Source organism: Pomacea canaliculata, linkage group LG1, assembly GCF_003073045.1.
Source record: "Pomacea canaliculata isolate SZHN2017 linkage group LG1, ASM307304v1, whole genome shotgun sequence".
In the NCBI taxonomy this organism is placed as follows: Eukaryota; Metazoa; Mollusca; class Gastropoda; order Architaenioglossa; family Ampullariidae; genus Pomacea; species Pomacea canaliculata.
The window spans coordinates 17,913,794-17,937,728 of record NC_037590.1 but is presented as its reverse complement, the minus strand read 5'-3'; the positions used below and the strand labels follow the sequence as shown (position 1 = coordinate 17,937,728).

General features: G+C 42.5%; 1 protein-coding gene across 1 annotated transcript in view; it reads right to left on the bottom strand.

Moving 5' to 3' along the window:
• LOC112572281 overlaps positions 1–22,874 on the bottom strand; it is a 71,677-nt gene extending 48,803 nt beyond the window's left edge. Inside the window, exon 1 of the mRNA XM_025251918.1 lies at positions 21,291–22,874. Within this exon, the coding sequence (XP_025107703.1) occupies positions 21,291–21,422 (132 nt within the window). The 5' untranslated portion in view covers positions 21,423–22,874. The remainder of the gene's footprint in view (positions 1–21,290) is intronic.
• Between the last annotated feature and the right edge of the window lie 1,061 nt (positions 22,875–23,935).

Below are 23,935 nucleotides of genomic sequence, written 5' to 3'. Positions count from 1 at the left end.
AAGATATACTGTTAGTTTCTTTGAGGTTTTTGTTTTGCTTTTGTTGTCTAACATGCCAAACAAAAAATTGTATTTTTCGATTTGATAAGCTTGCATTCATTTGAGCTTCTGTATTTGGACTAATGGTGCCAAATGTCAAGGGAGAGTAAGAATTGGTGCTTTACACTGAGCCAGCAACTAAGGCTATTTCACAGAAAAGCAGCCAGCCCTGTATAACAAGTGCCACAAGGGGAAAAAGAACGGCATGCCTGCAATGAGATCTGAACCCAGAACAATCAATCCTCACTGTAGTGGACACAGGTGCTATAGCAGGTGTTAAATGTCAAGAGGTGAGAACAGGATTTCTGTGATAAATATGAAAGATGAAGAACAGTTGCAGATCTAGAAAGTATTAATTATATATTTGCTAGAAATGTGATATGCCCTATTTTTCACAAATAAAAGGACTATAAAACTATAAAGACGATAAATCACTGTCTGTCCCCACCCAGCCGAGCTTCCTTCTTGTAAGAAACGAGCCGAAACGAATGCCTCCATGCCTCGCGTTGCTTCTACAATCGTACCGTGACCACCTTTTTAAACGTAACGTCCGTGACATCAAAGGCCGCACCGCCTCATCGACCTCGATTTACGGTTCAATTTATGTGCGTTTGACGAGACCATGAATCTGTATCCACGTCCGTGACGAGACCAATAGCAACACCAACCGGAGGTTAATAAAGTTATTTGGAGTCCCAAGCACACCTAACCTATTGTGCTGCTGAAATGTCGATCAGTTCCAGTAATTAAGCGTTACAAGTACACACCTCTTTACTCTGTGGTTATAAGGCTATTTTAGCTGGTAACAGGTGTGGAAGAATTTTGGCTTCAGTTGGCTAGAAAAATATCTCCAGTACCTGCATCAGCTTCAGTTGGCCTCATGCACTTTGCCAGGCGGTGCTCAATGCAATTAACGTCAATAGAAGACCTTTCACTTTTGCCTTGACATCCCGTAAACAGTTTTGACTTTAAAGATAAATATTCCATCTTAATTTTTAAAAACAACTTCTACCTATTCAACTTTATTTTTAAAAACACACACATATACTGTATATATAGCTGCAACGTTTCAATCTACAAACAAGCTATAAACAAGTCTGTCCACACCCAAGTAAACTTCCTTAACTCTAAGTAGGACCTATACCATCTAAAACTAATTTTGTCTCAGTTTCCACCGCGACCTCGTGGGTAGCGATATGATACCCCTGACCTATATTTAGATCTATACTTACATGTAGATGTAGGTCAGTGACAGAACTGTGACCCGTTTATCGTGCAGTGCACACGTGGGACACTCCAGCCTGTCACTGCCTAAAAGTGTCCCACCCCAATCAAAAAACATTTCTGTATTCTACGTCGCACCTTGCCAGCGACAAAAACAGATAAAACCTTGACACTACATCAATCTTAACTTTAAAAACAATCAGTTTTCTTGTTTCTAAGGTTTTAACAACGATGTTACCGGAGAGAGCGAGAGAGCAATGTTTACTGAGTCGGTGTGTCAGCCACCACAGGCTAGTGAAGCCGATGATGATCGTCCTTGCGTTCCGCAGTCCATGTCATGGACACATCATGTGTCGAGGGGCTTATTGATTCCATAATGGGAACAAGCGTTTTAGTACACGAAATACTATATAAGTTGTCGATTTGGTCTGCCTGTAAGCCAGTGTTCGACGTGAATTCCAAACGGAACATGTCAGCGCTCCCTGCTCAAGCGATCATCGAGATGATGAGGTCAGCAGCAGATTGTGCGACAGGAAGAACTTCAGAACAACGGCCTTTGTGCATCAACAGCAAGGCCTTGGCTTGTCAGCAAAGTCAGGGAAAGATATAGATCACTGCCCCTTACAGTCCACTCTACAAAAGGTCGATACCACCACGAATTTGCATTACTGGACTGCTGGCTGACAATTTTTCCAGTACTAAAACGAGGCACGTGTATACAAAGCTTCCGGTTTAGTCACATTCATTGTTTGGACTACATTGAAGAACTTCGCAAGAGGCTAAGCGTTGGTCTCGACAGACAGTCAGCATCCACCATCACGTCCGTGATACCACTACCTATCCTCCCGAGTCACCGTTTCTAAAAGATTCCTTAGAGGCTGTTCTTCCACCGGACGAATTGAACAAAGTTTTGACCAAGTTTGGCAATGTTGTTTATTTAACCGTCATGTACACCCTTTGCTAGACTTGGTCAAACGTGTGTCCTAATTTATCCGGTTAAGAAAGGGCCTTTAATTTGATGACCCTAAGATATTGTCGATGATCAAAACGCTTACGCATCGAGACCAGAATCGATGTCAGAACTGACATGCTTTCCCCTAAAACATCACTTGGAAATTTTAGTCTTATATGCGCATATGTCACTGTCGGGTTTCAAAGGCACAATAGCCACTCCCAATATGACAAAGAAACGACTTTCATGATCCTAGACAATGATGACGACGACGTGATGATGACGACGACGACGACGACGACGACGAGGAGGAGGAGGAGGAGGCTATAATCAATAAAGAAGTCAGCCCTTTCCATTCGACAAAACAAGTAATTACAGCTACTCGATCGAACGTTAACAAGCATACAACTGAATAACCAGGAGAAAAATAAAATTAAAAACAAACAAACAAACAAACGTGAACACACATTTTGAACACCACAATGGTTCAACTAAAGTCAACACGATCATCACGGGCAGTGGCGCTGGTCAAGAGAATGGTACAGAGAAATCCAATTGCGGTGACGAACTGGTTTCACGCAACTGGCATCAGGTACACAAGGCCAGACCAGTGTACACGACAAAGTCTCCCATCTTTGTGCTGTAACAAGAAGAAGGAAGCTGGTGAATCCGCTCAGCACTCAGCTCGTGCTCAACAGTTGCGGCAGGTTGAGGCTGTGAGCGTTGGACTCAAAGCGGAACGGAAATATTATTACAAAAAGCGTTTTTGTCATTCACCGGCGTCCAGATATAAGGCTTTACCGTTTTAACTGCTGATCCCACGCTCTCTCTGCTCTTCCTGCATAAAAAAAAAAAAAAGCCGACTGGAGTTTTCCCAGACAGATTTCATAAAAATGCCAGGTGGAGAAAAGGAAGAGATTCGAAACCAACTTTTAACTCAAAGTCTTTTATTTTAATACATGTTCACACGTGATTGTTAGAGCTCAATGGAAAACAGATTTGTATATTTTAATACTCTTGTTTGGCTTTCAATAATTGTTAGAGCTTACGGTGGCTAATATGGTGATAAATAAATCCTTGTGTGTGCGTACGATGACAAATGATACTATCATCATGGACACCATACTAACTTTGTATAAGCGGATGTCATTGTAGGAAGATTAACTACACAGTTGTCTGAACACAGAAGTCAAAGTTATCTCTTGACACTGATAAATCTTTCACCTAATGTTTGCTGCGCCGAGAGTGTTGTTGTGTCAATACTTTCACAGCACGCCTAGTTACATATATGGTTTGAGAAACGAAGTATAAGAGAGACAGAGACAGGGACAGGAAGGAGGGAGATAAAGTTTAAGGTTGTATTGTGGACATATTATGGACAACAGTTGCGTCCTAAAACTTAAAAAAGATTAATCCGCTTCAAACTGCAACCCTGCCTAACAACAGAAAACAACTCATTCCTCTCTGGATTCCTCACCTACATGGTTTATGATGATGCTTGCTTGACAAGGCACAGCGGCTAGTTACACCACAAATTAGACTTGCTGCCAACCTCCGCAGGGAGTATCAACACCTTCCTGTCGTCAGATGGACCGATTTCTGAACGTCTCTCTGCTGCACCTTCTCACATTCCTTACAAGAAAAAAATCCTTCTGCCATACTCCAGGCAGCACTCCTTTAGTGTGTCTTGAACTGTTGTACTATATGCTGTGAGCGCATTCATTCTCTGAAACAGTTTCCTTTGTCCAGTCGGAGGTTTGAGTAATCTTTTACGGTTTGTGATTGAGCACTAGGCGCACAGTGTCACTGAGGTCACTGAGGGCGGTCCGGTGACGCAACGGTTAGTGCATGTCACCAGTTTATGAGGATTGGCTGTCCTAGGTTCAGATCTCGTCACGGGCACGATTAATGTGGCATCTATTTACAAAGCCTCCTGATTTAATATATATGTAGAAAGAGAGAGAACGAAAAGCACGGGACAGAGAGAAATCGTGGAATAGAAATATATCACAATAGAGGACATTAGTATTCTATCTTTGGGAACTTTCGCCATTGTAATTTTTTCTTTTGCCTATCGTACAATTACAGCAGCGGTGGGTGCATGAAAACATCGTACATCACGTCCTAGTATACATTCGTTATCATTATATTATTCCTACATGAGGTGAATTAGCTTATCAAGTATACAAAGCCCGCCCCAGGTGCATTCTACAAATCAGGAAGCTGCGGTGCACCTGTTGGATTGTTATAATGCCTGTAGCATTATCGTGTTATGTGTATTACATGTTGTTTATGACGCCTGTAGCACTATAAAGGAAAGTACAAACAAAGGTAAATATAAAAATATGAGAGAGAACGAAAGCACAAGGAAAGAAAGAATATTGGAACTAGATAGAGAAAAAAGAAAAGAAATAACGAATACGATAAAAAAGCACAAGGAATATAAAAACAAAAGACAGAGAGAGGGTGGAGAGAGAGAGAAAGGAAGGAAGGAAAAAAACAAATGCACAAGAAAGAAAGAAACATTACACAAGCAAAAGGAAACCACAAATCCAGAATGAAAGCGGTTCATTGTTCAAGGATGGGACGTGAGCAGCGCCTGCAAACTCTAAGTTCATGCACACAGTGTGAGGTGATGAGGATGCAGAAGTCACGAAAAGATTCTTTATCTCCACCTCTACGTGTGGTGCAGTTGGGAACACTGTTGTCACTGCTGCTGTTGCTGTTGACTGCCCCTAGTTTCAGTCCTCCATTTTGCCTTCCTTCCTGGCGCATGGCAGATGTTTACAAAAAGCGAAGACACTGTACATCTGGCCCGGGCCCCAGCGAATGGGCGCTTATAAACACACCCGGTTATTATCCACGTTCCATGATGGTGGTAGGGGAGATGGATGCAGTTGGGGGTAAGGAAAGGGGAGGCATATGGTGCTCACAAGGGAGGGCAGTTCCCCCGTACAGTCCCCCCACTCACCAAGTATCGAGTGTCAGGCCTTGACCTCACGGCTGATCTTTTAGCTGACAGGCAAAATCGGATGAAGTGCAGGAATTTGTTGGCAACATAGTAATCAAGATATCTCCACCATGACAAGAACATATTAAAAGCCTCACTCACCCGACACTTACTTAAAAAGCAGGATATGTAAGCATGAACAATATATAAAAGCGAAATGTTCAGATTGCCAAACTCAGGGAAGTGGGGCAATATCAACCAGGAATGAAGTCCAGAAGTAGCCAAGTCGATAAGGTATCAACCCCTTCGACAGTGCTTGGCAATCATGCGGGCCTTGTGGGCGGCCACAGTGCAGCCAACGCCTCCAACACAAAGAACGCAGTGTCACGTGGCTTTCAAACAGCCTACATGTAATCACGGACATAAACGCTTGTACATGACATAAGCCGTCTGTTGGTGTCATAAAAATAATTACAGTGATACCTCGGTTCTCGAACGCCTTGACTTTCGACCAAATCGGTATTCGACCAGGAAATTCGAGAAAATTTTGTCTTGGAATCCGAACAAATATTTGGAACTCGAACATCCGAACGTCCGAGATGAGCCGAGTTGAGCCGAATGGCGTTCATTCTGCCCAGCGCGCCTTGCTTGCGTCATCAGTGTGAGTGAGAGAGAGAGAGTCACGTTTTTGTGGAGAGAGTCATGAAATGTGTGCAAAATGGGCAGAAATCGCAAATTTTGTTGAACAACATCACCCTGATAAAGTGGTAGCAAACAGAGCAGTTAACATTTTTAATGACAATGTTATGTCCACTTTCCGCAAAATTTTGCAAAGGAGAAAAAAACAGAAAACAATTGACAAATTCTTCCGTAAAGAAATCAGACAAGCAACTGCAGAGCAAGATTTTGATTCTCCTCAGCAAAAGATACAGAGAACAGAAACACCCGAAGAGCAGTTACCCTCTGTTTTTATTGAAGAGGACTCCCCTTCAAAACAATAACCATCCCCCTTCCCTCCTCCCTCCACATTCATTCCCTCCTGCCATAAAGTTTGGTACAGGTACAGTAAATGAAACACAATTTACTGTACTGTACTGTACTGTACTGTACAGTACATTTTTTTTGTTTTGTTTTAATAAATACACTTTTATTTCTTATTTCTTGTTGAGACTCATGTTTTTCTACACATTATATACAGATTAGGCCAGTAAATAGGCATTTTCTGGGGCTTGGAACGAATTAATCCAGTTTCCATTATTTCCTATGGGTTTCATTGCTTCGGTTCTCGAACAATTTGGTTCTCGACCGTCCTCCCGGAACGAATTATGTTCGAGAACCGAGGTATCACTGTATTTGCAACGCGCTCACACACACACAGAGAGAGACAATTAACTCATTATACCCAATCCCTATACATCTTTGTCCTAACCACCTCAAGCATCTCATACTATCAAACCTAAACATCACTAAAAAATAAACAAAAATACACTTGCAATAGCGTGGGTAAGTATTTCACGAGTAATAAAAATTGCAGTGTACTTATCAACAAGTTAAAAATATTAACTTGTAAGATCTTAAATAGTGAGCATGGACGAAAGGTTGGACATTAACACGCGTGTACTAAATGTGTCATCGCAAATGTGTAATTAGTCGTGCATTCATCGGTGTGTGTGTTAACTGGTGTGTATTAAATAGAGTGCCACGTGTTGACAGCAGAAATCACCGATGCGTGTAAGTCATGTATTCATTCACTAGTGAATGCTGTAGTGTCGTAAGGGAGCGTGTGATAACAACATGATAAAGAGTTATTAACAAACAGCGTGCCAGCACTTGAAACGCTGTGTGCGATCACAGAAGTGCTTCAGTGGTCTAGTCATGCGAGGAAGGCAACGTCTATTGGCGCTGACGTCACAAGCCAGGGTGTGACACATCCGGTCTACCAGTCATTTCAAATGACACCGGAAGTGCTTTATTTGGTCGCTCGATTGCCTGTTGTGTGAGTGGCTGTGTGATCTCGCCACGCCTGGCGGCTCTATAGAGTGAAAGGTGGATGCGACTGTCGCGAGAATTTTCAACAATCTTTCTTTTTCATGCACGCTCTCTCTCCTAACTCCTACTCTCCCTCTCTCTCTCTCACCATACGTCTCTATTCCTCCTGTTTAGACCTCAATTTTTCACCTCACACAGATGTCGCCTACATGCACCATACACGGAATAAAATCAAAATTTATTCACTCAATATCAGTAAGTGACTATTCGGGATAATTTTTTTAATATTTAACTCACTTCACATTTCAATAAATAACGTAGATCTTCTCAACTTACAAATCTGACAAGATTCGTTCCATGATAATACACAAAGTTGAAGTCCGACACGTGCTCAAGCGGAGAAGAGGAAGAACTGCATGTGAGTCACTAAAGGAGGGGGAGAGAGAGAGGGGTGAGCAGACAAAGGAGAGCTGGAGGGAGAAGGAAGAAATTAACAGTTTGTTTGAAACAGAAGAGGCAGGTAAACACCTGTTTAGAATGAGGGCACAGTAGCGAGGACACTATACCCCTCCTTCTGTGCTCTCCTGGACCAGGAATTATTTTTCCCACTTTGAAGTAGGAAAAAACATTTTCAGCCAATCAGAAAAACGAGCACAGCGGGAAGCACAATTATCTTTTTTCGATTAATAGAGCAAGCAAACGGCTTAGACAACAAGACATTAAGCAAAAAAAAAAAAAATTCTGTCCCTCTGTGCATCTATACAGACTTGAATATACACTTGTAAACACAAGTCCTAATTATAGACCAGACCCAGACACGATTCTCAACCCTCACCCTAACCATAAACTACGTACCCTTGTCCCCAATTCAAGCCTAACCCTAAAGCTGACCCAACCCCTAATCCAACTACCCAAATCCTAAGCCTAGTAGTATTAGCCCACAGCTAACTCATAAAATAGCTAGAAAGCTACAAAAAAATGATCCCATTATCAATCAAAATAATCATAAGAAGAAAGTGTGACGAAAAACAAATCGAAAAACAAGGGAAGCACTTCGGAAGCCTGACAGCAACCTTCACATTCCGCGCTAAACAGTTGTGGGCGGACTCGCTTTGATCACTTTCCGAAGCGGCTGACCTTTTTATGGCCTTTGCGGAAGAAAAAGCAGGGAAAAATAGTGGCGGAACTAAATTATTTCAGTATGAGTGCGAACAGACCCTCGCACGTGACATCCACTTACACGCGCTGGCGCCTGGACGTGCGAGCACTTCCTGTGTGTGTGTGTGAGAGAGAGAGAGAAAGTATGAGTTTTTTGTTTTTTTTGAGGGTTGGTCTCGTCTGGCAATGAAGTCAGAATTCTGTAGTTCCATTGAGTAAACCCATAAATCATTCTTCACAGGTTTTAGCACCTGTCGCCATTTATCTGCACCAAAACTGTCATCTGCTGTTGTTGGGGAACTGGATCCGATATTTTGGTCAATGGCCAGCAATGAGTGTACTTCCTTCTTGAACAGTTTTTCTTTCAGCGAAGCAATCTTAGCTGCTTTAATCAGTCTATCTTATCTCCTGTATGTGCTTGTCTGCAGTCTGTCGATCCATGATAAATCAGTCTGAAGACTACTGCCAATATAAACTAAGGCAACTGGGGTCAAGCACAGGGATTTAGCTTCCGTCTGTGATCAGCAAATTGTCAGACAAGCCTACAGGATTTTGCCTCTACCAGAACACATAATAATAGAAGAATCTGTTTTCATTTGTCACTTGTCGAACACACGCGGATTTGCCCCATTGACTCGTTGAGGATCGGCAGAAGTGGTGGACGAAATGTCGACCGGAGTTGCACGACATTTTGGTTGCAGACGATCGGTCTAACCACTTGACCGCCGCCTTCCTTTCCTCGGTCAAGCAGCAGGAGGCGCCCTGATGCACTCATGTCCCCAGCCTGAGTGCCATGGTACATGTACTGTGTACAATCACTAGCTGTGCAAGTCAAGTAGGGTTTTTTTTTGACAACTGTACACACATGTACAACAGATACGCCTTTTTGTAAACTTCACTTGGGCAGACAAGACACAGAAAAGGCAGGATGAAGAGAAATATTTTAGGGCGGGAAGAGGGAGAACTGAAAAAGGTCATAAAACTTTTATGTATAAAATTCTCATACGCTCTCCATATTGTATGAAGTAACAAACAAGACATGAATACAAAATAGAGCTTATGCCTCTTTATAGAAATGTACACTCCATAAAACAGCTGCCATTTTACATTAGGAAATATTTTTCGGTGTTCGGTGTTTATCAATAAACATTTTTCTTTGTAAATTCTAGTTTGGTATTTTAGGGTCTGAGTAGGTGTGGGTATTCCCCACTACATTCAGACATTCTTACTTACTTATAAAGTACAAAATAGAGTTCCTAGATTGTCTGCGCTACCATTCGACCAACCCAAATGTTGGTTCATAACTAGGTGTAACTTTGGGGAAATCCGTTTTGCCAGAAGTGTAGTGAGAAACGCGTTTAGCGAAAAATATGGTGACATAACGAGGTCACACTGTAGGTTGACTACATTTAGCATGGGTGTGCGCGTGTAATCGTTCTCCGACTCGCTGCCACAGCTTGTGTCAAGCTTTGCTACAAATAAGTAACTAAAAATTACCCTTTAGTCTGCCACCATATGCCCGAACGGGTGAGGTGGGGAGTGTTTTGTAATCAGAAATGCGCTTATTTTTTAACCTCCCACCAACATCAGCTGGGATTCTTTTGATGTTAATAACATCGAAAGGAGAAAAGAGGAATCCCACAATCTATCGCTTCCCGACAGATTGACGCCTCACACGCTGGTTTTCACTCTATCAGCGCTTCTCAACAGTCCACTGGCTGCAACAGCATGTGTGCAGTGCCACAGACTGTACAGCGACCTCCGCAACAAGCAGTAGGCAGTCTTACATCATTACAGTTTACACTATGGAAAAGCGAACAAAGAAGGAAAGAGACTTCAAGAATCTCAGCTAGTGGTCTCGGTCAGGGACATCCCAAGTGTGATTTCTGTCAGTCACACGATTCCCTCAACCTACGTGGCAGAATGATTCCCAACCAAAGTGAAAAAAAAAAATACACCATCATAAAAAGCGTCTTTTATATACGTGTCCCTGTTTCTCGTTTTACGTGGGAGTCAAGGCGAGTGAAACCGCAAACCGCTGAACTGAAATGTAATCTTTTAGCTGAAAACTTGTCTCATTAAACGAGCGTTGTTTGCGACTAACCTCACAAAAGTTATACAGACATGGATACTACAGGCTAGGAGCCCACCAGCTCATGCATCTCAAACAGGCGACACGGATAGCAAGTGACGGCCCATCGGTTCAAGAAAACAGTTACCAAGCCCTCCAGTACTAGCCAATATCCCAGAAACAAAAGACCTGGACATAAACCTGGGCCCCATCACCATCACTGAAGTAAATGAACTCATAAAAAATGGCAAAGCGCCTATAGTAAAGCTGCTTTTAAAGATCTTCCAGAAAATATGGATACTAAATACCAGAAGAATAGAAAGAGGCATCATTTTCAAACTGCCAAAGAAAGGTTACTTAGGAGACTGCAACAACTGGAGAGGTATAACCCTGTTATCACAGCAAAATTTTCAGAAAATCACTTTGAAGAGGCTCACCACTGATCTTAATGACATTATCACGCAAGAACAAGCAGGCTTTAGAAAAGGAAGGTTATGCATGATCGAATCTTCACCTTAAGACAGATTATAGAACAAAGCACAGAAGGAAAGAAGTACAGTATTCTCTGTGTTGCGTTCATAGACTTTGAGAAAGCATTTGACAGCATACATCGTACGTCATTATGGAAAACCGTGCGTCAATATGGAATACCACAGAAAATAGTAAATGTAATAAAAGCACTACATAAAGAATTTCACTGCGAGGTGGTTTGTAGCAACAGCAAGCTAGCAAACAACTTCAACAATACCACTAGTGTCAAACAGGGATATATTTTTTCATCGTTCTTTTTTATACTGGCCACATGGACTGGCTAATGAAGCAAACAACAGAAGACAAGATTGAGGAATCCGTTGGACACTTACATCAGTACTAGGCGATTTAGATCGAGCTGATGACATTTTTGCATTATCCAGCCAACACAAAGATGTGCAAGAAAAGATCAACAATCTGACCAAAACTGCATCATAAGCAGGACTTAAAGTAAGCAAGGCTAAACAAAAGAAATGTGAGAAAATAACTCATCACAAGTGATAACAAAGAAGCAGAGAAAACCCAAGCATTTATATACATTAGCAGTCCAGTAACAACAGATGGCAAGAGGAAGCGTGGAAGGCGAAAAGAAATAATAAGCCGACGGTCAGTAGAGAGTGAACTTAAGGACCAGAAACTGTTCTGGAACAGCATGATTAAACTTGCTGCTGACCAAAAAAAGGAAGTCTCTAGTAGATGCCTTATGTACTACCTTAGCACGAAGAAGACTAAGTAAATCAGTAACCCCCTCAGTTATATATTAGCTTTAATGCTAGTCCTACTCCTGACCATATGCCCTGTGTTGAAGAAGCTCCACCAGATGTTATTGATAAATTTAATGTGTCTTCCGTCGCCTAAACTATGAATCTGAAGCTGGTATGTGAGCATCTGACATGTCGGCCATCAGCACTCGTTACACTGCGTTCAGTTAAAAGCCGCGACTTTCTCACGGACTCGCCATCAACATCCTGCTCCCTCTCCGGCTGAGAGCTGGCTTTGTAACTCGGTGCCTACCCCTTTGGAATGTGCAAACAGCACACATATCTTTAACAGTGGTAAAGTTTTCACGAGCAAAGAAACTAGAAACTGCTGATGCATGCATGTGTGTTTTTTTATTATTTATTAAATAGGCACTCACTCCCCCTTTTAACTCTCCTCCTCCTCAGACAGATTATCATCATGAGTTTCGTTACTTTTGGGTGTATTGCAAACCCTTTATGTTGTCCTCCGTCCTCACCCCCTTCTCCACATGTATCCTCATTCTGCTCTTTCTTCACATAACATTCTTTATCACCAAACCATGAAAAGCTACAGAAGACTGTTTCTGACGGCGTGAAAGCGGAACAAAACAAGGTTGAAAGAGAAACACTTCTTTGTAACTTTCGTCTCATGTGTCAACAAGATCGTGTGTATTTTTGTGCATGAGCTCGCACATTCAGCGACAAGAGGAAATGGGTTTTTCTCCCTTCTGGCGAACAGATGTCTACTCTAAAGTTTCAAGGTCCTGGCATGTTAGGTTTATGAATATCTCTTCAGCTAAACAACGTTTAATGACTGGGCACACTGTGAAAACACCATCACACCAAGTAAAGAAAGAATTATATCGAAAAAAAGTTAGCCGTTGATGACGAATGATCTGGAAAGTTGTCCAGTTTGGAGTTTAGAATATTAAATTTTCTTAGTTTTCTAACATGGTCTGTTCACACAAAAATACTTTAAGGACGTCTCCAGTCTCTGGACCAACAACACCTTAACCAAACAATACAAGCGAAATCCAAGATCCGTTTTTAAAACTGCCAGCATTTGAAGAGCTTTTACCAACTGACAGTTTTCTGAAGTGATGTTTTCATGGAAACCTCAAGCTTGTGAAACCTCTACATCTCTACACCGGGCACGTCGTGCATGTGCAAACGAGCGTGAAGAGGAAGAAAAAAAATCTCATCTTTAAATTCCTGCCTAAAGTTCTGTTAACGGCAGTAGGGAGATGAAAAAATAATATGCGGGAAACATCTTATCTTCTGTACTCGACTGGCAACTTTTGTGCACATCCATCAAGTTTTTTTTTTCTTATTTATTTGTTTGCTATACAAACTTACAGGCGAGGGGAAAATACTAGTGCAACTGTGCCTGTCACGGATGATGATCTCACCTCAGTAACCCAGTCTACTGCAACCTTTCGGTTCGTTACAAAACAACTTTACTCCTTTGTTGCAGGCTGCTTGCAAGATCAGATTGCTTTTCTGTCCTTCATATTTTATAGTTATATTCAACTGTTATAAATTACAGAATGCATTCTACAGCTAAAAAGAGAATTAAACAAAAAAAAATCCTCTCAGCCTCCTCAACTCCTTGCTCATCATCCAAGTTAGAAAGTTGCAGGTAGAGGTGTGTAGTGGCCAATGTGAGTCACAATCTAAACCTGGGTGTTTTAGGAAAGGGGGAATATTAAACATGAATTTATTCTGCAGGAATATAATACCCTGTCATAACTATAAAAAGCGCTTCTTTTTATCTTTTCTTGTATCTCCGTGAATTCATGGCGTCACGTCAGAGGAAAAACACGATCGTTAAACGTGCGACCCCGCAATCTTCGTGCACCTTACAAAAAAAATGCGAGGAAGGCAGAGGTGAACCTACCTGGACCTCCAGAGGACCTGAAATGTCTCTCAAACAATACCAAATGTGCAGTTGGTGATGGCTAACTAGTTCACATGTGTTCACAGCGCCCTGGATTTCGTTTATTTTTATTATTATTTCGAACATAGAAGTTTAGTCTCTTTCTTCCGACAATTTCGAGGTGGAGATAGGAAGATGGGTGAGAAGACCGTTGTCAGAGTCCAGTGATGATGAGCTGTGTCTACAGTTTTATGGAGGCTAGATTCCCATTGCTACTTGGGAACAGGAGAGACATGGGGAATCTACATGGAGAAAAATAGTGGCTCTGTTTGTCACGGAGTTGGACATCGGTCAGACAATGAAATGATCCTCCATTTTCCTCCAGTCGTCATTCCTTACTATAACCTCGAAACCTCAGGTAGCCATGTCACGAAAAAAAAAATCTTTGAAACAGTTCTAAAGTCTTCACAAAGATCGGGGTTGGGAGAGACTGAATACTCTTCTGCGTTTCGTGCTCGGAAATACCTTCACACCATCCTAATTGAGCTGCTGTTACATCCAAACCTAAGTCCTGAATGTTCTGCTTAAAACCGCACTCAGTTGCTTTTATTTTGTCAGGTGTTCTGTTGGCGCAATGGTTAACGCCTGTCACCGACACAGTGGGGATTTAAGGTAAAGGTCATCCCCTAATCCCTTCAGGTCTTTGAGGGAGAAAGTGTTAGAGACCTCATTTTTTTTTAAAGGCCAGATGTACGTGAGGTGCCATCTACTCTCCTTCGCTGCCTTTACCTAAATTTACCTTCCCCAATCCTATCTGGAGCCAGGTACCCATTCCCGCCAGCTGGGACGACTGAGGGAAGTTTGCTGCGCTAATCGGGCATTGAACCAACTCGCTCTCAGTTCGGACACCAGCGCTCGAACCACTCGGCTATCCCCATCTCAGTGCATTCAGATCTCGTCCGGGACCGCTGTTCTTTCTCTGCAGGTGGCACCTGTATACAGGGCCAGGTGCTTTCCTGTGGCATAGCCTTTGCTGCTAGCTCTATGTAAAACGTCTATTCCCTCCAACCCCTGCCGCGATGTTGTCTTTTCGATGTTAACAGCAGGGGCGGTAGTGATGAAGCTAGGGTAAGTCTTAGCCCTTAGGCAACATGGGTAATTCAAGGACAAGTATCTTAATTCCAAAATTACAAACCGGTGTCCAAAACCGACATGTGTTGTTTTATTCAAGAAGCTGTAATTATAAAACGGTGTCAAAAGTGCCCTGGGGCAAAGTAACATGAAGTAGTACCCTAGGGGTCTTGACAATGTTTTATAACTAAGGAAACAAAACGTTTTTCCTTGCGCTCCCCATTCTGCCCCGGGAAACTTCTTACTCTCGCTTCATAACCACGGCCCCAGATCATGACCTCCCCGCTCGTCCCTCCCTAAGGGCTGGCCTACCGCCAAACCCAGCATTTTGCCCCAGTAAGAAGCGTGTTTTAAACTGAATGTGTTATTGATTGCGGAAACCCACAAATAGAAAACCTATTCAATGGGAAGTTTGTTCTTACTCGTGCATCGCATCCAAAAGCTCTTGCCAGCAGTTACTCTAGAAAAAACAGTTTGACCACACGTATCTCCAAGACTTTCAAAGATAATAAAATGAGCATTCTTGAAAATTTAGATAATAATTTGTAATATACAAATACTGAAATCAATGATCTATGATTTTGGTACTGTCTGAAAGTTATTTTGAAAAAAAAATAGTACATTCTAAAAATTACTGATTAATCAAAGTTTTTTTTATCGTAACAGTTTAAAATACATTTTAGATAATTATTTCATATTTGATTATTCCGTCACAAAATGTCATTAAAATTCTTTAAAACAAATTTTTTTTTCCAAAGTGTACTGTCACCTGAAGTTCTTTGCGTGTCCGGCGCCATGATGGCGCTTGCCGTAGAGACTTTATTTACCATAATAACCATTTTAAACATTCCTCTTTGCAATCTTTGTAAAATATGTATAATATTTTTGTTAATGCGAGCATGCATGGGCAGTAACAACAAACTTTCGAGATTTAAATGTTTGATTGTGCCTAAAAAGTATGGCGGAAAATTATTCACGTGGCCACGTGCCATAGACAAGCGAGAAATCGCGAGATTACGAGATTCTGCTCACTGCCTTACAGACATTTTTTATGTTGAAACAATTTATTTCCTGTTACAGACCTTACTATGACAAAACAATTGTTTTGGAGATTGGTCAAATAAACGTATCGATGCTTAACTACACACGGTTCTTGTTTAGATAAGGATCGCATAACAGCGTGCCTAAGCCAGGTTATGAACCAAAGCTGCAGATGGACAGGCTGCAAGGTGTTTAGTTACAGCAAATATTTGCTTCATGTTATTTAATCGCCATCAGAGCAGCTTATCGCCTCAGCGCGGATTTCTCTCGCGCCAACCTCCATCGCCCTCGGATGCCACATATTCACATCGGCAATCAACAAAGATCGCCAGTCTCAGATAATATAATTTTTTTCTCTCTCTCCCCAACTTATATTATGTGACGGCAAATTTCAACCATGATGACATACGATGCAGAAGCAAGGAGCATTATAGCTAATGTGAGTCCCATTGAAACAGTTCGTCTCTATTTTCGCTCTAATTTCTGCGAGTTCTGATACAAACCCCTGACAGACTAATTTACGGCGAGACGTCGAGATAAATATCAATATATCTGTAAAAACGATTAAGTTTTGGTTAGGTATTTTGTGCATGTCCATAAACAAACTACCTAACAAAGCCTTCAAGGTGTTGTTTTATAGCTATAACCAAAACGAAGTGATGTGAGCCTCTTCTGTATGTTTTCTTTTATTTATTATGCTTTGGTACATGTTTGGCATAGCCAAGGGGTTGGAGACCCTGATTTTTTTCTGTTTTTAAAGAGATTTCAGGATTGTTACCAACAAGATTGTTGATTAGAATTATGTCCAAAAATAAAACTGCTTTGAATTTTATCTTTGTTTTAAATCTTCTTTCTCGCTATATTCAGACTCACATGCCCAGAGACACGTAATTAACCCTCTTGCTATGGGTTGCTAGCATGGGCCCCGGGGTAGACGATCTCTCCGGGCCCCTTGTAATTGTAATCGTAAATTATTTTCCCTCTAGTATTATAATAATATGCTTAGAATTCGATTGTCAATTCGATTTCATTCAGTAACGTAATACAGACTGCAAACATGAGGATGTGCCCTAGGATCTGCATCACTACTTGAACACAGAGTTGTTGACACGTGAGTGGTTAGTAAATGAGGAAAACTGCCATTAAAGAATGAAACTTGTCGTACCACGCTCCATAGGAAAAAATCCCCAGAGTGAGGAAAGTTACTCCAACCTTTCTTTAAAATAAAAAGAAAAGGAAAAGAAGGAAAATATCCGCGGGATGGGTACACCAGACCCTCCACTCACCTCCCTCCTCTCGTCAGGCCTGATCGTAACTGCCCTTTCTATCATGATATCGAAGAGTCAAAGCTGCGTTTTATTTTTATATATTCATATCTATTCAGTTCCAAAGATAGCCCTATAGTTTTAGCTTTGTTATTGGCACTGCAGACGCCAAACTCCTGTCCAACCTGTCGTTGTTTTTAAGGCATTTCATATTCGTATGGAAATTTCTTACACAAGTATTTTCTACTGGATTGTAAGATACTGTGTTATTGTAATTTCTTAAGAACTTCTATAAGAACACATTCATATATAGAGAATTTAGACACATACAGCAGTATTTGTACAGTTAAGTTTCACATCGCCTTAGTGCGTTTGACTGGTACAAAGCTCTCTTGACACATGGCTGCCGAGCCTTGCCAAGTGCTCTTGAAGCAAAAGGAATCCTTGAGTGGCAGCGAACACTTGTACAAGGGTTTCTGCCGAAGCAGGGAGCTTCCCCCCGAGCAGCTGTGCAAACGCACCCATCACCCAGCCTCTGGTGTTACCTTGTTATCCTCGGGTTACAATTCAACTCGACTGAAGACCGCTTTAAATCACTCACAGATTGCGCCGAGCATGGTAGGGAGAAGACTTCAGTAACATTAGTCGGAAAAAGTTTCTAAAAGCTAAATTTGTTCCAAGCTTTTCAAAAAAAAAAAAAAAAAGTAAAAGAACTTTATCTGAATCCAGTGATTGCAATGTTCCAAGAATGCTTGTACAAGCTGACTGGCATGAGATGCTAAAAGAAATACAGGAAGACAATATCGTTTGTATCTCTCGAGGAAATGACTTCGTGCTTGTCAGATGGAAGATGAGAATCACACGCTTTCGGAAAATCGTTGTGATAGCTATTTCACTACACCAGATATTCAAGCATCCTTTCTCTCTCCCCCATCACACACAGACACACTTTAAAGCACTTTCACTATTGACAGTTACTTACATGGTACTTGTAGAACAGCTGTCGCCTTGCTAACGACAAACATTTGCATTAGCCTATCAGCACCATAAATTCATGTCACAAAGTGTTTACTTGCACTAACCTACCTGCACAGGGATTCCCATGTCAACCAGTGTCTAGCGGCACTCAAAAGCGAAGCTGTTGTTTACTTTTCGAAAGATAAATACTTGTCTTTCATGACCATGTGCATCAGTGAGGGTTGACAGGTTCTTTTAGCGTCAATACTTCGGTCAACACCACGATCTCACACAAAGATGTCGAACAAGAAGGTCGAGCTGACCAACACACAGATCTTCTGACGACTCGAAGATGATGTAAAAGGAAATAAAGAAGTGACGCTATCATGACAAAAAATTATGATGCTGATACGAAGACGATAATAAATAATCATGGTGATGGAGGGAAGAGATTTAAAAAGAGAGAGGGTAGACTACTTGTCACTAGATTATTCTTTGAATGTTAATTTTCGATATTTTCATTGTCCCTTAGGGCAAAAGAGTTAAGCTATATCTCGAATCTTGAAATCTTACGAGGGGCGACAAGAGCGAAAAAGGTGGGAGTTGGGAGCTCTTTTTTTAGTCGAGTCGACAATTGATGATATAATTTTCACGACCTTTATTCCAACCTGTAAACAGATGTCGCATCCAAAGAGACCGAGAAAACAAAATCGTGTTTGCCTGAGGAGAGATGTGAACCTACAACCCAAGATCCTACCTCGGTGACAAGCGTTTCATCGCTGCACCACTAGACAGTAAAAACGAACGAAGGCGCTTTAAGAATATTTGATGGACTGAGTGGATGTGACAGACCGAATGGGAGGAAGGTGGAAGCAGGGGATGGGGTGTGTTGGGGGAGTTGGGAGGGGGGAAGATTTACAGATTGATGAAGAGAAAAAAGCAAAACTGACAGGGACCCAGCGAATAATAATTAAAAAAAAATAAAATAAAATAAAATGTGTGGAGTGATGGGGTGGGGAAGGAAAAGAGCGAGAAAGACCAAGAGGGCGAAGTCGACACCGAAGGTAACAGTCGTTGCCACGTGACCGATGTTACAGTTATGAAGTAGCAACGTGCCTCCACCATAAAGGACGCGTCCTCTGCGCGTGGCCCACGCCCTGCCCCGTCAGCTTGTGACAGCTTGTGATGGAGCGGAGGGCGTAGTTGCATTTCATCATGCCTGCTTCACACATCACAACCATGGATGGCGAACAGGGTACTAGAATGACAGGATTAGTTAAGGAGCGAATAAGCACGATTTTGCCCCTAAGAAACGAGGTACCAACCGTGTGTTAGCACAGCGCGACTGCTTTCATTTTGTTGTTTTTTTCATTTTGTTTGGAAGAGAAGAAAAAAGAAGTGTTGGGGGGTGGGCAATGACAATCACAGTTCTTTATTGCTTGTTTTCTTTCCTACATCTATCCCTTTGCCTTGTACAGGGAAAGAATGAACTAAAGTACTAGGCCATTATAATAATATGACATGAAAGTGGAGTATGGGAATATGTACACAAACTGTAATCAACGAAGTATTTACATGAGGTTCTGGAGTTCAGAGGTTAAGAAAACGCTTTACAGCTTAAAAATTTTATGTAAGTTTAATGTACAACCTGGTGGTACGCTCATCAATAAAAGAGAGAGAGCCAACTACACCTAGTAAACTGTTAAACATAGGTCCAGAAATTGTAATTACCAATTAATGCAAAGCACATGATCTAATCACATCGCTTCCCAAAACACGTGTTTCCGACATTGTTCGTCAAGAGGGTTTAAGATCAGTGTTTAATTATCCGACACCTAATGTTATGCTGAATCGCTTTCAAACAAAGACGCCATCTTGGTAGCTGATGCTGAGCTGAGAAGATAGCTATAATAAATTCACCATCACGAAACTCATTACCCGGATCTCTAATGGAAATAGGGATTAAGCTTACACGATAAGCACAACCACACACATTGACACACGCTCAATCACCATTTTTATCAGATATTACAGAGCTGGACAGCCAAGATGGCGTCACAGTCTTTTCAAATACCCCTTCAGCAGCAGCCCGCATTCAAGACCGGAAGACTGTTTAAAAGGTAAAAAAAAAAACCCACACACACTTAAACGGTTCCTCATGCTTGATTTGATGGAGGGAACAAACTGGTCTGATGAGTAGCTGCGAATTCTGGCTCAGTAACAACCTTCCTCCCCCATCCTACTGTGACATTTTTATGACCCTGCTTCTGTGCAACCTGCTTTGGTGTTGACTTCATCAGCTGTGAAATAAAACTAATTAAAGAGGTCTGGCTGTGGTGTTAGTTCCAAATTAAGGCGACATCCGCCACAGCAACATGGAGTGCGGCCACGCGGCACGGACGGCAGGTCTGGGCTTTAGTGGAGCGGCGAGGAGCTGTATACTAAAAGTGTGTCATAATGCAGGATAAAAGTCACTGCAAACATGCGGGGTTTAATAGGGGATTTCCGGGGTGGGGATTTGGTGTGGCGGCTTCACAACTCAACGCTGATTTCTGCTCAGCGTCCGGCTCTCCCGAGCTTAAATGTACAGAGAACTCAACCATGCTACCACGTTCTCATCTGTTACAAGTTCTCTCTTCTCGGAAATGTATCTCTCTCCTTCTCTCTTCTTCCGCTTCCTCTCTCTCTCTCTCTCGATCTCTCCCCACTTCATCATATCTTCTGTCTTCCCTTCCCTCCTCATCGTTTCCTCTAACACCACATCTCCATCTCTTCTTCTTATATCCATCATTTTCTTCTCCCACATCTCGTCATTTTAATCATTCATTCCTTCTTTTCTTTCTTCTGTATCTCATTCGGCGTCTTCTGTCTGCTATACATCCGCTTCGACTCCTCCAACCTTCAACAGTCCGTTCTGTTTCAATTTCACAGCACATGAAACCCGTCAAAAGATCAAAAAGGAAAGCAATCCAGTCTGGTAAACGAGGAACAGAAGCAGAACTTTAGAAAGTGAAAAATTGAAAACCGTTTTAACTGTCGGTCTGTAGCCTCTGGCGTTCACACTAAGCAGTGCTATCAGGACGATATCTAAGGGCGGGTGAGAGAGAGAGGGTAAGATCAAGCCCCTCCGCAATCAAAACCTCGCATTTTGTGGCGTCTGGCGGCACTTTATTCCTACTTGTAAGCACAGTTGGCTGGTTTAAAAAAAAATAAATAAATGAAAGCCCCAGCACCTGCAACAGAAATGTCAGCGCTCCCCCTCCCCACCCTATTTCTAGTGGCAGGTTTGGGAAATGTGCTATACATGTCTACTGTTGCTTTCTCTGCAAAGAGACTCGGGTTTTGTGGCATTAACAAACAACTCACCTTTGACGCTTCCGCTATAGCCACGAAAGTCGTCTGCGACACCAGCAGCAGCAGCAGTTGAAGTACGACCAGCAAGACAGACAATATCCTCTGCCTCGTGCTCACCGATAGCAGGGAGGGAGCTCTAGCCATGCCACCCCGCTCCCTCCTGCTAACCACTTTTTTGACAACACTCAACTTTCGGCGCTGGACTTCTCACTCCACTGAAGATAATCTCAAGAAAATAAGTCCTGTCTCAGAGAATTATAAGCACACACGGTCACAGCAGGTACACAATGGTCATCCAGGCACGACGGAACCGTGCCGTGCAATTCCACAAGACGACAAACCGCTGGTTGGTTTAGCTGTTTGCTAAACTGTTTAGCTTTAGCAGCGTATACATCGCGGATGTAGCAAAAAAGCTTTGCCAGGTTTGCCAGATGGCTAGGTTTTTTTCCCCCTCGGAGAAATTCGCGGAACTAAAAGACCGAAGCCTTTTTGTCTGAAGAATTCTGACGGCATATCCACGTTCAAGTCCAGGTTACATATCTCAGTAGAAGTGGTTGCTAGTCGGGTTTTTGTTTCCCTCCATCATCAGTCTTTTTGTCTCTCTCTCAGCACCACTGTATGGCTGACACGTGAACAAGCGCTAACAAAAATAATAATAATAAACCTGCCAAAACTGTCGGTGACGTCACGAACAACAGTCTGTCAAAAGTGGCCTTTCGACCACTGGGTCCACGCCCCTCACATCTTAAAAACCACGAAATCACCAAGGCAGGCGACTACAGTTACTGGCGACTGAAATCTCTGCCACGACGCTTCCTCGACTGGTAGCACACACGGCAACTCGAGCTGAACCCGAGGTGAGTCCTTAGTGCAGGAATCGCGCTCTCCTCTGCGGGCCATGTCCTGAGGGGAGGGCGAGGAGGCGGGAGGGGGAGGGTAAAGGGCGCAGAAGTTGCGGGCCGTGGCCTCGCCAACTTACAGCAATAAATCCTTATCCTCCCGATGTACACGGAACCTCCCCTCGCTCTGACTGATGTCTCGTGGAGGGGGTCTTCCTCTTCTCTCTCCTGTCGTCCACAACTCAAAAAGTTTCGCTGCACCTTTCAGTCTTAGCGTTCGCCGTGCTGTACGCGGAATCAAGGCGCGTAACTTGTGCGCTTTCTGAACTCTTCTGTGGCGAAGTTAGGAAACACCACGTCGATCGAGGAATCTGTTCGGCGCGTTGTGGTTAGTGTTCGAGGCCACGAGTGAAGGATTGGCAGTCTCGAGTAGGCAAGGCCAGGCAGGCAGTGCACACTTTGAAACTCACGGACTCCACGTTCGACGCGTGCGAACAGAGCCAAACGCTGGCTGAGCGACGTAACGGCTGAAGGAAATAACTCCTCCCGTAAAATCGAATTACGACGCACAAGTCAATTCCCTCCAACACCTTTTAGGTCCCCTGCCCTTCACCCTTTATCGGTAACAGCATCCTTCTAACTTGTATTTGCATAACACCCACGTGCACACTGCTTACACACACAACACAAAGCCTTCGTGTTGAGGATAAAGGAAACAACTATGACGGGCCGGCATCGCGCCATTTTGTGAATGGCTCCCTCGCGAGGACCGCCTGCGTGAGCCGAGCGCGCGAGAGGGTGAAAGGTCGCTGGCGTCATCAAAGCACATGTACGAACAGTTTGTTCCGCTTACCTCGTCAGGGTACTTTGCGTTGGCAGTTTGGGCGTGGCCGCCGTGTTTGTGTGCGGTTGTAAAACAGCTGTCCTCATGCCAGCATTGAAGATGATGCAGTTAAAGGCTGACCCGAGTCAAGCATTACACTGAAAAGTGATCGAGAAGCAACTCGTTGTCAATGTGGATTGTGAATGCAAGTTTCACTTCCGGGTGTCGAGATTTCTCTTTGGATGTGACACCCGTTTGTCACCCGACTATCCCCCTCCCTTTAAATGGTTTTAGGTGTAACCCCGTTCCTATCAAATAAAGCAGTTAAGAAACTACAAATGAAGTTTAAGGTAGTATGCAGACTAATAGAGCTTGCCACTGGTGTAGTCTGCCATATTTTAAATTTTGGTTAGAAGAACAGTTATTTTTACTGAAATCGAACTTCTGATGTCATTGAATCTGCACTAAAAGTGTCAACTTTGAGCACTTGATAATGACATGTTGTTATAACAACCAATCTGTTTTTCTTGTGTGACGAAAATTTAAAAAAACTTTGTCCTAAATGAAGGTGAGAATTTGAAGTTCAAAGACTTTGTTGTTTTGTAGATACATTGTTTTGGAGCCTCGTATTCACTCACACTTTGGGGAATGAACTGGAACCTGTGTGCAATATTGAAAAATGAATTTTGCGTCTCGGGTAGGCCTTTAAAACGTGTTAGGCGCACAGCATGTAAACAATATTAACAGATCTCAACTGAAGGGTGGTACAGCTCAATAGCCCATACACACATCATTTCGTCTCACGTTGCACGTGATATGTCTACGTCATGACCAAAGTTCCCTCTAAAAATAGAATAATGCTGGTGTCTCTCGTATTCTCTCATTGCGTTTTATTTACATGCTCGAACAAAAACAACAAGAACGCAACAATAAACCAGAAGTTCAGTAAGATGACAATTGCCATCAGAAGCAAAACCAAAACTTAATGCAGATAG